Source organism: Ornithorhynchus anatinus, chromosome 17 (assembly GCF_004115215.2).
Source record: "Ornithorhynchus anatinus isolate Pmale09 chromosome 17, mOrnAna1.pri.v4, whole genome shotgun sequence".
In the NCBI taxonomy this organism is placed as follows: Eukaryota; Metazoa; Chordata; class Mammalia; order Monotremata; family Ornithorhynchidae; genus Ornithorhynchus; species Ornithorhynchus anatinus.
In genome coordinates this window covers 26338189-26351974 of record NC_041744.1, presented here as the reverse complement: position 1 = coordinate 26351974, position 13786 = coordinate 26338189, and the positions used below count along the sequence as shown (strand labels likewise).

Sequence of the window (13786 nt, the reverse complement as noted above, 5' to 3'; positions counted from 1 at the left end):
GAAGAGTAGTGGGGTGAGCTAGGAGGGAACAAGGTGATTGAGTGCTTTATAGCTGATGATAAGGAGTTTCTGTTTAATGCAGAAGTGGATGGGCATCCACTGGAGTTTTTTGAGAAGTTAGGGAAGCATGGCCTGAACATTTTTGTAGAAAAGTGATCTGAGCTGCAGAGTGAAGTATAGGCTGGTGTGGGAAGAATAGGTCACCCAGAAATCAACCTCAAGGGACCCGCACAGTTAGGGGGTGGGATGCAAAGGAGGAGCTCACCAAAGAGACCGAGAATGAGCAGCCAGATACATAAGAGGAGAACCAGGAGAAATAGGACAGTGTCAGTGAAGCCAAGATTGAATAATGTTTCTAGGAGAAGAGAATGGTCAGCGGTGTTAAGGGTAGCAGAGAGGTCAAAGAGGATTAGGATGGAGTAGAGGCTCTGCGTATGGCAAGAAGAAAATCATTGGTCACCTTTGAGAGGGTGGTTTCTGGGGAGTGAAGAGGATGGAAGCCAAATTGGAGGGGGTCAAGGAGAGATTTGGAGGAGAGGAACTTAAGTGAGACCTGCTGTCTCAAGGAAGTTGGAAAGAAAAGGTAGGAGGGAGATGGGGCAATATCTGGAGGGAACAGTGGGGTCAAGGAAGAGTTTCTTTTAGGATAAGGGAGACATAGGCATGTTTGAAAGTAGCGGGGAACAGTTGAAGATGGTTAGGGATGGAAGAAGGAAAGGAACAAGTGGTTTGATAAGGTCTGAAGGTATGGGGTCAGAGGCATAGGTGGAGGGGGTGGATTTTGAGAGAAGGCAGCCTATCTCCACTTGAGATACTGCTTGGAAAGATGGGAGAGTTGAAGAAGGGGCAGGAGGGGGAAGGGATTGGGTAGCAGGACTAGAAATATTCTGTGTAGTGTTTTTTTCAGTGGACGAAACTTATAAGTAGGTAAACTATAACAGGGAGAAATTGAAAATGTTTTAAAAAAATAAGACGGATTCTGAGAGGATGAGTTCATTTTTGAAACGCTAGTCAGGAGACCTGGGACCACTCTATTTCTCTGCTTTGTGTCCTTCGATAAGCTGTTTTAATCTTTGTCACAATATCTTCCACTGTAAGAAGGTAAAAAAAAAACCAAAACACTGCTTCCCTCTAATCCTCATTGAGGATAAATAGGAGTGTGAAAAATGTATCTCTTTGGAGAAAAAGGTGTTATATGAAACCTCTCTGGGGAACCTGTTCCTTCCTCTGCTCTTTCTCCACTCGCACTTCTTAATTCCATAAGCTGACAGTAATGTGTTTCATTTTAAAAAAATAAAATGCATTTGACTTTATAAAATATACTAAGATATACTTTTAATATACCAATAAGTTGGCTCATTAGTTTGAGAACATTTTTAAAACTGGTGTGAAGTTTCACAAGATAGCAAGAAATTATCTGATAAGCAGTAAGCACTGACACTGGGAAGGTGTCAGTAACAGTAAAACCAGACTAGTTTAGACTTTAGTTCAGTTGAAATTACAAAAACCTGCCTCTAACCTTCCCTCAGTACTTCCAAACTGGCTTGTTGGGGACATAATTCCATCCTTGGATTTGGTGCAAAGTAATAGAATTTGAAGTTTCTGACATCCTTTTTCCTTCCTACCCAATGAAATTTCAGTTTATCAGTCAGTATGATTTAGGACTCAGTGGGAAAGTGTGTTTTATTGTTTAGTTCCTAATTGTGTATTACTTCTAAGTTTTCTTTTTTTCCCACCAACCTCTATTTAAAATGACAATTGCACGGTCATTTTCAACTATTTCCTAAATGTTAGACTCTAGAATAAGCATTTTAAAATGGTTTTATTTAGGAGCAGAAGTAGCCTTTTTTGCTAATTAAACAGCTGTGCTTGATAATTAAACCCTACTAATATACTACCAAAACTTAAATTATTCTTCATTGGCCTGATTAGATTTGTCCACTTCAAGACGTTGAGATAGCACGTTGGAAATTTTGAATTCACTGGGCTTAGTGTTCGTCTACATTGGTCCCAAGTGAACAACTGATTATATTACTGCCCTTCACACATATTTTTTTTAATATAAGAAATATTGACTTTTGAAATGTGCGTACATCTATAACAAGTATCATATCATACCATCTGTTCAGTCTACCAGTATCATAAATGAGATATGATTTTAGCTGATTAGTCAGAATATTTTGTGCCATAAATCTTCTTGAATTTTGGAAGAATAATTTTCCTATTGCCTTATTATGCATTCTGATTTGATCATCGAATTAAAAGTGCTAAAAAAAGGGCTAAAATGCTTCGTGGTGTGATTTTTTAAAAATATATATAGCACTCAGAGACTACTTTGAATTATTTTAGGAATCCATGCATGCTTTAAAAGATATTTACAATTAATGAATATTCTACAAATTGTATCAAATATGCCTAGGTTGGTATAGTGAAGCAGGCTTTGCCCCAAAGAGGTGATAATGTGAGGCTATCTTTCAAAGGTTATTTTATGCTGTGGTGCACTTTGGCACTGCTGGTGGATCCTTAACAGATTTTAAGTGATGAGCATGTATTGGGTTATTTTAAAGATACTTACAACCTGTGATGGCTTATACCTTATAAAATTTCAAATGAATTATAAAGCTATAATTATTTCCAAGTGCTTTAAAAAGTTCAATTGGTATGTATGTAGGCCCCTTGATTAATTCAGAAATAACATTGTTTATAGACGTCTTAGTGGCTTCTCTTTTTCCATGCATGCACATACCCAAACACTGTGAACAGCATCCTCCTGAGTATTCTTTCCTGTGGCCTGAAACCTGAGCCTACTCGCATACTGTAAACTCATGGTGGGCTGAGAACCTGTTTACCACCTCTATTGTTCTGTACACTCCCAAGAATTTAGTACAGGTCTTTGCACACAATAAGCATTCAGTATGTACCACTCATTGACTAAAGGGTGAATGTTTTGATCATCTCTTGGATCCAAGCAACAGCTGAGCTTTTGTTGCGGACAGAGTTGTCAGGGTATAGAAAAACGCTATGTTGTGGCAGTGGTAGCTAGAGAATCAGTGCTGGAGAAACCTGGATTCAAATGTTTTGAGAATAGAGACCAGGCCTTCCTATTTAGCAGTTGGGTACTGTTTTGGGGTTTTTTTGGTTTTGTTTTGACCCTGATGTAGAGCTCTGGAATTTTAAAAATGACTCAGCAGTAGTTAAACTTGTTGTTTCTTTGTTTGAAGTTACTATGTGATGAAGCACTTTGTCCCTGCTGTCACCATCAGTGGAAGTGTGGAAGGAACACTGTTTCCAGAGCCCCTCTATCTTTCCCGCCCTGCCCATTTTTCATGCTAGGATTTTGTTGGGATTGAGGACTCCTGGGGGGGTAGAAGGGGTGGGAGCAAGATGGAGAAAAGGGAGGGTGCAGGTGGGGATCTGAAAAGCCATTAGGTGTGAGGGGATATGATTGTCATAAATTATGCAAGTCAGGTGTTAGATCCAATGTCACTTGTAACAGTATACGTTCAGAGATGGCAGAAATAGTTTGTTGTAGATTGAGGTCTTAAAATTCCTGTAAGAGAGAGAGAAATTATAAGTTCCTCAATCCAATGGTAAAATATTTAGTTCAAGTATAAACTTTTCCAGGACAGGGACTATGTGTTTCACTTTTTATCATGTGTCTTCAAGTACCTAATATAGTGGTCTGCTCTTGGGTGCTAAAATACTAATGAGAATGATAAACAAACCTCCTCATACAACAAGTCTTTGTAAAAGTATATTAGGCTTAACATTGTCTTTTATGATCCTTTGCATTATAAATTGATAGTGAGAGGTATGTTTAATATAGTTTTTACCTTTATCACAATAAGATGATGTGGTGTTGGCAAATTCACTGTTGTAGAAAGTTGATTTTCCAAATGTTGCAACTTAGCAAGAGATCTGACTTTTTTTCAGTCCTTGGGTTTCAGGAGAACAGGACTACCCAGGAATCAGTTGTGTTGAAATGACACTGGCACTGAATGGCATGGCAGTAGCACCAGAGCCATGATTTACATTTGTAAAGTTCATTTCAATAGGAAGTCTATGCCTTAAATTTTTTGACATTCTTATGATATTTCAGTCTGTATATTTTCACTCATACATTTTTCTGGAAATTCCCCAGTGGCACATATGGACACCTTTAATTATGTATTTTTTAAAACACAAATGTAGCCTAGATTTTAGATTGTGAAGAAAACAATTTTTTTTAATTTTTCCAGGTATAAAATTATTTTGTTTTACAAAAAAGTATCAATTAAATTAGCTATTTGTTCATTAACATTTGTTTACTCCCCCAAATGGTGGATGGATTCTTAGTATTTTCCTGTGTTTTTACTTAATTCTGCCAATTAGGATAAAATTGATGCATTATTCAAATAAACCTTTTTCCAGAATAGTAAATTGAAAACAAAACTTACCGTGGAAATATGCCATTATAGCAGTATTTATTGTGCATTTCATATGCAGAACAAGCCTATAGATTGAAAAATGCCTTTTTAGTTGTGTGTCTTTGAGTTCTCAGTTATTGGAGTTGTAAGTTTTTCATGAGCATTGTATTTTTTGCAAGCATCTTACTGTTATAGGATAGAATTTCATCAGAAGAGATTGGACTCATCTACAAATCCAAGAGTTCTGAGTGCTATTGCACTTTGCAATACTAAGATTTCATTACTTGCCACACTAACCGTAGTTGACTATAGAAGCATATTAGTTAATCTAACATTGATTTATCGCTTATTGTGTGCAGAGCACTGTGCTAAGCTTTTGGGAGAGAACAATATAGCAGTAAATTAGATACGTTTACAAAGATGACTGCGTCAGTGATTTTTTTGTTGTTGTTTTTAAACATTTGTTAGTCACTTATTATGTGCCAGGCACTGTACTAAGTGCTGGGATAAATACAAGCTAACCAGGTTGGACACAGTCCATTTCCCACATGGGACTCATAGTCTTAATCCTTATTTTACAGATGAGGGAACTGAGGCACAGAGAAAGTGACTTGCCTGAGAAGCATTAATCAGTAAAATGGAATAGATTATCATTAGTGATTTTGGGACTATTCAGGCTGAATATGAATGACCTTTCATTTCACAAATCAGCTGTAGCCTTTTTTGAACAGGGCAGCTAAGAGCCTTCTTTTTCTAAAGATGTATAATAATTTAATATAACTCTTCAAAATGAGATAATCATCTATCTACTAACTGGAAGATTTTTAAAACCCCAGATTTTGGGGGCACAATTTATCAATATTTAGTTCCCAGCTATTGCTGAAGTTTAGTTCAGCTGCATATGAATCAGAATCTTTGTGAATAATGTAGTCTAGTAGTATTACTTTTTATTCAGTAGCCTTAGAATGGTCTAGAAGCCAGTATTATGCCCTCCTTAATGAAGGAAGCAAGTCTTAGACTAGTGACTTTTGGGATGTTCAGCAAACTGAGGGTTTAATGAGAATTCTAGAATCAAAGATTTGGATTTCAAATTTCCAGTACTGTGGTCTTGACTATGAAACATTATGTTATAAAGTTAAGTTTCAGTGAGCATCTTACTTGAAAGAATTTATATATTGTCATTGTGATTATACACTGCTACATTGTAAATCGATGGACTCTATTCTTATGGATGTTGCATTAGGAGACAGTGAAAGTGAAGTATTCTGAATACATACTAGTTTTGGTTGTTTTTTTTTTAAAGAAGTCCTATACTGGCAATGCAAATAAATAGAACATTTTAGAAAATATGCTTAGTTTACAAAATCAACTTCATTACATAAATATTACTAAATCTGATTATGTTTAGCTGCCAAGAAATTTTGGCTGTACTTTATTTCAGTATGTATTTCAATGGCAGAATGTGAGACAATCAACAGCTTTGATTTTTTTTTTGGAGTTTCCAAAAAAATTCCCATAATTAATAAATCCTCATTTGTTGATTACAGGTTGAATATTTCAGGCATCTAAACTAATTAAGTGCCTACTGATTTATTCTGCCAGACATCTCTAAATATATTATCAATAAATTTTCCATAGGCACCTGTGAATTTTCTTTTAAAATTAGAACCCCAGTTGTAGTACACTGACAGAGTGAGTGGGTGTGTGTGTCCATCCACACATGCATGCATGTACACAAAACTGTTTTAGTCCCTGCCTGGGGATAGTTTGTCAATATTAAAAATATTGAGTTTGCAGTTTATGCCAAGAATTACAAACTTTAAGATGTATATGTCATGATCCCTGCCTCAGGTATTTAAAACATAATGGCAAGGACAATAGATATAAATTGATGACAATACTAAATACAAGAGTACTGAGGTAGATCTTGGGATGAAATTACCAGAAGAATTGCTTCCCAGAGGAAGAGCTTCCAGAGGGCATTGAAATATGGGAGAAACCAGTTGAGTGAAGCTGAAGCACAGGTAAAGGCATTAGAGTCAGAAGTGATGGACGTGTTCAAAGTGAACAGTTGGCATTACTGGATCACTGCTCATTTCCCCCAAGAAATAGAAGATAAAATTATTTTTAGTACACTCTTAAAAAAAATGGATCACACCTTTAAACAACCGACTCAATTTAAATATGCTTCAGTATTTTATTTTTATTTCAGCTGGGAAGTTTTGCGATTCCTCCTTTCTAATTTGAGATGGTGGTTAGAAGAATATGGTTTTGATGGTTTCCGTTTTGATGGTGTAACATCCATGCTTTATCACCACCATGGAATGGGTAGGTAAACTCATTAATAAACTTTCAACTGCTGATTTTTTTCCCCTAAGTGAGGGTATTTTAAATATCTGATGTACTATAGCGATAGTCCCTTAAGATCTGCACTCTCTCCATTTTGCAAAGGCAAGATCTCTACCCCTCCTTGCGAGGAGAAAGAATTGTGGGATTATTGTCCACTATAATTTTCCTACCACATTACAAATGGGCATTAACTAAGCTAAAAACAATTTGGTAAAAATAAAATGGGGGCTTTAAAAGAACGAAAAGACATTTAATATCCTAAGTGACGTTCTCATATTTTGTTTTGCTAGGTCAAGGTTTTTCAGGTGATTACAATGAATATTTTGGATTGCAAGTGGATGAAGATGCCCTAGTTTATCTCATGCTAGCAAACCATCTGGTTCATGCAGTGTATCCAGATTGTATTACAATAGCTGAGGTAATAACACTGTTGTCTTTGACCTCTTTGGTTGTGACCTTTTCCATATAGAGTATTTGAATAATAAATTACACGCTGTCAATTAATGAATTTACAACCTTGCACTCTGGTTACAGTAGAGATTATATACACCTATTGTGACATTTAGAATTCAGTGTTTTCCTGTTAGTGTACTTTGCATCCTAATTTCTGCCACAGTTCAATTGTTGAAGGAGAATGCCAGCATATACAAAATAAAATATCCTAATCACAGACAGGTCCTTCCTCTCAAAAGCCATCAGCAGAAAAAGTAATGGAATGTTAATGTTACTTTTTTTCTTTCACTCAAGGCATAGTCATTAGGTATGCCATGTCCTGCCTTTCAGCTTCTTTGAAGCCTTTCATCTTATGTTCCTATTACCTTTCTTGTTTATGTTATTTCTCTATGATTGCCAAGTGCTCACTAGTTATTCATAATGCTGAAGGTTTATGATTAACAGTTATGGTGCTACAATGTACTGATATAATTCAGTTTATGCATAATTGACAATTCCCTTCTTGGTGATAAATGTGATAAATTAGGAAGTTTGCTAAATGCTTATGCTAATTTAGGTATCACATTAGCATTCCTTTGGTTTTCAGAGTTCTGTAAATAGAAATGAATATTAAAATGGATTATAGCCAATGAAAATTGTTTTGCCTTCAAAGAAGAGTGGTTGACACACAACATTGCTCTTGGAAAGATCAACTTCAAAAGAAATGGGTTTCATTTTTTATGTAATGGTTTTGCTAATATAGAGTATATTACTATTATTATTATACTGAAGCAAATCTTGTGAATGATAGAAATTGGTATAATTCTCTTCAATCTCCTTCAGCATAAATATTTACTAGCACCAATATCATTCAGATTCTTAGTGTCACAACAGAGGTGTTAATAGTTATAAACTCTAAGGTGCCCCAGTTCTATCTATAATGTTGTATTGCTTAATTTCCAATATACTTCATTAGTGTTTGTGAATATTATTAGGCCCTAGTTGAGGGCATAAATTGATTAATGCCAGGTATTGCCCATTTAATTTCTTTTAACAGAACTATTTTATAGTTTTTCTTGATGTTGAAACCTCTTATGTCATGTCAGAAAATTTAAATTAATACATTTATCAATGATGCATAAGGCAGTTTACAACCCACTGTCTGATAAGTAGCAACTATTAGGCAATTAATGACATAAAGGATTAAAAATAGGTACTCATGAAAAGAAGCAATCATTTGATACATGAAACTTAAAATTGTTATATTGATCTTTTACTTCATTTCAAGTAAAATAGGTTCATCAACTAGGGAGCTGTAAGCTGCTGATCAGCATTTCTTCCAATGAAATTTAGAGACTTTAGTCTGCTTTATATTACCTGGCTTTAGCTTTTTCTTAACAAGATGTGTCTTCAATTTATTCTACTTAAATTGAAAGCTATTTCAATTTCAATATATCACTTTTTTTTGCCTAGAGGGATCATCTATACAAAATGTGGAATTGATCCACATGTGCATCATCATCATCAAAAAAGGAATGGGGTGGGAGAAAGATTTGACATAATTTAAAAGGATAAAGATCAGAGAATGAACTTCACACTTGGGCGGTAATAGTCAGAAGAGGGATGTGCCTTTTTGGGAATACCATACAATTAGAATAGTCCTAAAAGTAGGCCTAACTTAAATGTATATAAATATAGATATTATGTATTGTAGATATTTTCTTCAGCTTGAGTACCTGAAATAATTCTTAGCCGAATGAGCATTTAAAATGATAAAATCTCTTTTTGGTTTCTTTTTCTGCAAAAAAACTTTTGATCTCATATATAAATCTTCCTTATTAGGGTCTTATCCCATCATCTTTTTCCATCACAAGCATACATGAAGTATTCCATATAAGTGAACTTGATTGTGTGACTTTGCTTTCCACTTCGCTTCCCCAAGTCCTCCACAGTTGATTCCAATCCTTAAGTCTTGTATCCAAATTAAATGCTATTTGTGATAAAATTTCTTGTATTGCATGCCCCAAAAGCCAGTCTTTCAGCCTTGCTGCTCCTCCAGGGTTGCCACTTTTTACACAAAATCCCATTGATTTAGTTGGGGGTAGTAGTATTTTTCTAGTTTTGCAAACAGGGAAACTGAAGCACCAATAAGTTAAAAATATATATATCCATGATGATCTGGCAGGTGAGAGGCAGAGACAAGACATATTCTTGCTCTCCTGAGTACAGTCTTCCCTTTAGACCATACTGAGGGTCTTTGGGAGAGTCTCCATGATTGTGCACTTATCTGATTCCATGTTCTATGTTATTTTTTGATGATCAGGGAACTCCATGGTTTGCATCAAGATGCTTCAAGAGAGTAAAGTGGAAAATGCTGTAGTCTATCACTAGATTGTATTCTGTTAAAAATGGAATGGTACTTTAAAGTTCTAATGTTGTATGCAAATGGTGTTTCTCCCTTTAGGATGTTTCAGGGATGCCAGCTTTGTGTGCTCCTATTTCACAAGGAGGTGGTGGATTCGACTATCGATTAGCCATGGCAATTCCTGATAAATGGATCCAGGTGAAAACCAGTGATTTACAATGATTTTTGACCTTGCCCTGTCCTTCTCAATTACATAGTTTACCAGAAATGTAGTTATAGTTTTGCTTTGGATTAATTCAATCTTAGGTTTAGTCACTCCCAACTCAAATTTTTTTATTTTAATCCAGAAGTATATTTGAGTCCAACAGTTTCAACCTTTTTTTTTTCAGTCTGCAAAAAACCATTTCTAATAATTATTGTGGTGGTGTTTGTTTACTTATGGGCCAGCACTGTGCTAAGTGCTGGAGTATATACAAGAAAATCAGCCCAGATCCATTAGCAGGCCTTCTAAGCAGGATGGAGAACAGGTATTTAATCCCCAATTTACAAAAAAGGAAGCTGAGGCACAGTTAAGATAAATGACTTGCCCAAGGTCATCCAGAAGGCAAGTGATAGAGCAGGAATTAGAAACCCCATTCTTTGGCAAGCCCATGCTTTTTCCAGTAGGCTACACTACTCCTCAAGCTTTCCTTTTCCCCAGGGAATTGTGCTAAAATGTTTTTGAAATCCTTCATATTTTTCTGCTTCCTGCCAAGAATAGATGAGAATGATTTAAAAGTATAGTTTCTCATTTAGTACTATTTGTGTCTAAAAATCAGAAATGGTTTGCTAATGTTTGAACTTGCAAGACTAGTTCTCACTTGTGAATCTGGCAAATGAACAATTGTTTGCCATGCACCCTTTGTGTAATGGCTAGAAGGAATTGGTTTATGCTGCTTTAAAATGAGCACTGCTAACTCTTCCTTGGGAATGAATCACTAAGCCACCTCAAGTATCAGAATCCCATATATTTCACAACCACTTTGGTCTTTAACAGCTGGGACAAAATGTCTATGATATGTGCTCTCTTAATAAGTGATGGAGAAAGTCTTTGGAAAGAAATGGAGGACACCAGACACAATAATATAGAGGTCATTTAGTTTTTGCATTTTTCAGGCATGAGATGTGAAGAATTCTTGGTTTGAAATATGGTAAAACAGTAGGCCATTTGTCTGGATTTTTGCCAGTTATAGAACTGTTATGGTACTAATGCTATTAAGGCTAGCCAATTCACAGGAACTATATAGATTCTGTGAATTCCCACAGAAACCTTTTCCTTTGTGACTCGATATGATGCTCTTGTTGCTTGTGTGCAATTAATGGGGGGATTATCTTCATATGGTTTACAAAATAAAAACCTTGAGCATGTCAACAGGAATGGGCATAGGTGTAGACACTAATTTTTATAGTCAGTAAGTTTTGTTAAGTGCTTATCAAGCACTATTCTAAGTGTTGAGGTAGGTACAAATTAATCAGGTTAGACACAGTTCCTGTCTCGTATGAGACTCACAATCTAAGTAGGAGGGAAAACAGGTATTTAATCCCTATTTTACAGTTGAAGAAACTAAGGCACAGTGATGTGAAGCAGTCATGCTACAATGCCCAATGTTACAGAGCAAGCATTTGGCAGTTATGCAATTAGAATCCTGGTCCTCTGACTCCTAGGCACATGCTGCTTTGACTAGGCCATATTGCTTCTCTAGGTGCTATTTATTTATGGTACTTTCAATTGGAATTTTTTGTTGTGTTGTTTTTGTTTTTGTCCAAATGTGGAGAGGCATTTAGCCAAAGGGTTTCCCTTGGTAGCCAGTTTCTGTCTGACAAATGGTCTAAATCCCATCAACTGAAGTCAAATGTCCTAAAAAACAATTTCCTTGAAGACACCAGAAATCAAAATCAACCTGATTAAAAAACAATTATTGTTGGTCACGCCCCAAAATTTTACTGTAGATTTAAGTTTTTCCTTTGCTCCAAGGATTTTAAATGATAGTTTTATTTTTTACATCATTTCATTTTTGTTGCTTTTTTTTAAATCTTTCAGGCTACCAAAAATAAATTTTCATGACTGAATTCACTGGAACAGATTATTAAAATCTTTGAAATAAATATTTGCAAGCTAACATAATAGAACTCTAGTTTTAAGACCATAAAATGAGTATTATCACTAGTAATTTTAATAATTCAGATAGGGAGAGGAGTATCTAGTTTTATGAGATCCAAGCAGTCTTTATGTGTAGTAACAGTATCCCATTATAAAGCTGTAGTTGATATGAGAAAATTAAAAATTTAAGTTACACAACTCCAAAGCATAATTCTTGTTTCTGAAATGAGCATCACATTACAACAAACAGATTGGCAATTTCTTTTGTAGTAGAATAATTGAAACAGTATGAATTTTATTTGCAGGTAGATTGTGCTTTCAAAAGTTCTTAGGGATTTTAGAAGGGCTAGGTGAACTTCAGATGAGCAAATTGATTCTCAAGTGTTTTATTTAAAAGTTGTGTTTTTGAATTGTTCTCATTAAGATAATTAAAGAGTTCAAAGATGAAGACTGGAATATGGGTAACATTGTGCATACCCTTATAAACCGACGCTACCTTGAAAAATGCATCGCATATGCTGAAAGTCATGATCAGGTATTCAGAATGTTTGTATATAATTCTCGAAGTCACTATGGCAGAAAGCTTTATTCACATAAAATCTTGGAGTATCCTTTAATACTTGGCTATTTCTCAAATTGGCTAATTTGTCTAAATCTGTATATATTGTATAAATATATACAGATCTGTATAATCTGTATATCTGTATAAATTTGTATATATTTTCGTTACCCTATTTATTTTGTTAATGAATTGTACATCGCCTTGATTCTATTTAGTTGCCATTGTTTTTACGAGATGTTCTTCCTCTTGACGCTGTTTAGTGCCATTGTTCTCGTCTGTCCGTCTCCCCCGATTAGACTGTAAGCCCGTCAAACGGCAGGGACTGTCTCTATCTGTTGCCGACTTGTTCATCCCAAGCGCTTAGTACAGTGCTCTGCACATAGTAAGCGCTCAATAAATACTATTGAATGAATGAATGAAATCCATATTATTGTTCATTCCACTCTTACAAGTAGGTACATTCTATGTAATAATTTTGGTATCAGATAATATATGTAGAAAGAGAGATTGACAGTATTTTGTAGATCTGAAAATGCCAACTTTCTCTCTAGAGAATTTTACAATATGTTGAATATATTTGGATTAGCTTATTAGTGATGGTGACACTTGACTCTTATATTGAGTTTTAATTTACTTAGCCATGTTTAGCTATTTATTTTTACCTTGGCTTACATTTCGTTTATGGAAAAAAATGATTTGTTCCCTAAATCAGATGATGCCCATCCTCCCCATTCCTGTCCTCCTCAACCTCTGCTGGCTATCAACAGTTTCCAGAGACTGTGTAGCTGAGAGGGAAGACTTTGCCAGCAGCATCCTTAGACTTCAGCTGCCCTTTAGACTATAAATTCATAAAATGTGATCGCATCCACCAACTGCATTGTATTTTCCCCAAGGATTAGTACAGTGTTCTGCTCACGTAATTGATTGATAGCCATGACCTCTGAAAGCACTTGGCTGAATAAAAGGTTCCTAGCCATCATAAACCTCCTTTGCCTTAATTGAGGGGAACAATGCTGGATTTTGGGGTGAAAATTCTAAACATTAATTCATCTTCCCTTTGAAGTACTTTGTACAGTGCCGGGTACATAGTAAGCACTTAACAAATGATCATTTTGTACAGTCATATCGATGTACAAAATTATCACATTCTAGCTACATAAAAAATTGTAGGTATTAATCCAGGAAAATCAGAGCAAAATGTAGAGATGTTTGCAAAACCTTTCTATCATTTGCAATATCATTGGATGACAAATTCATATTAAATCTAGTCATGTGTTTCAAATATTTATAACTGAACCTTTAGTAATATCATGTTTTGTGTCAAGATTGGTTCTGATAAGTATTAACTCTCAGTTATGAGTTGGAAGAAGTGCCTTTTGTTTTTATCCTGCTCCAGGAGACCCCTTACATGCCTGGGAAAGGCTAATAGCAAAGACTACTCTGTCCGAAATTACTCTCCATTTATAATACTTGTATCTTTGAGCCAATAATGCAGCAGTTTCCTGGCCAAGTTCTCCCCAATACATTCTTCC

The 13786-nt window shown here is 35.4% G+C and overlaps 1 protein-coding gene across 1 annotated transcript in view; it reads left to right on the top strand.

Annotated features, from left to right (window-relative positions):
- GBE1 (1,4-alpha-glucan branching enzyme 1) overlaps nt 1-13786 on the top strand; it is a 182242-nt gene that overhangs the window by 104010 nt on the left and 64446 nt on the right. The window contains exons 8-11 of the mRNA XM_029082122.2: nt 6619-6734; nt 7046-7173; nt 9652-9750; nt 12117-12227. Coding sequence (XP_028937955.1) covers nt 6619-6734; nt 7046-7173; nt 9652-9750; nt 12117-12227 — 454 coding nt within the window. The remainder of the gene's footprint in view (nt 1-6618; nt 6735-7045; nt 7174-9651; nt 9751-12116; nt 12228-13786) is intronic.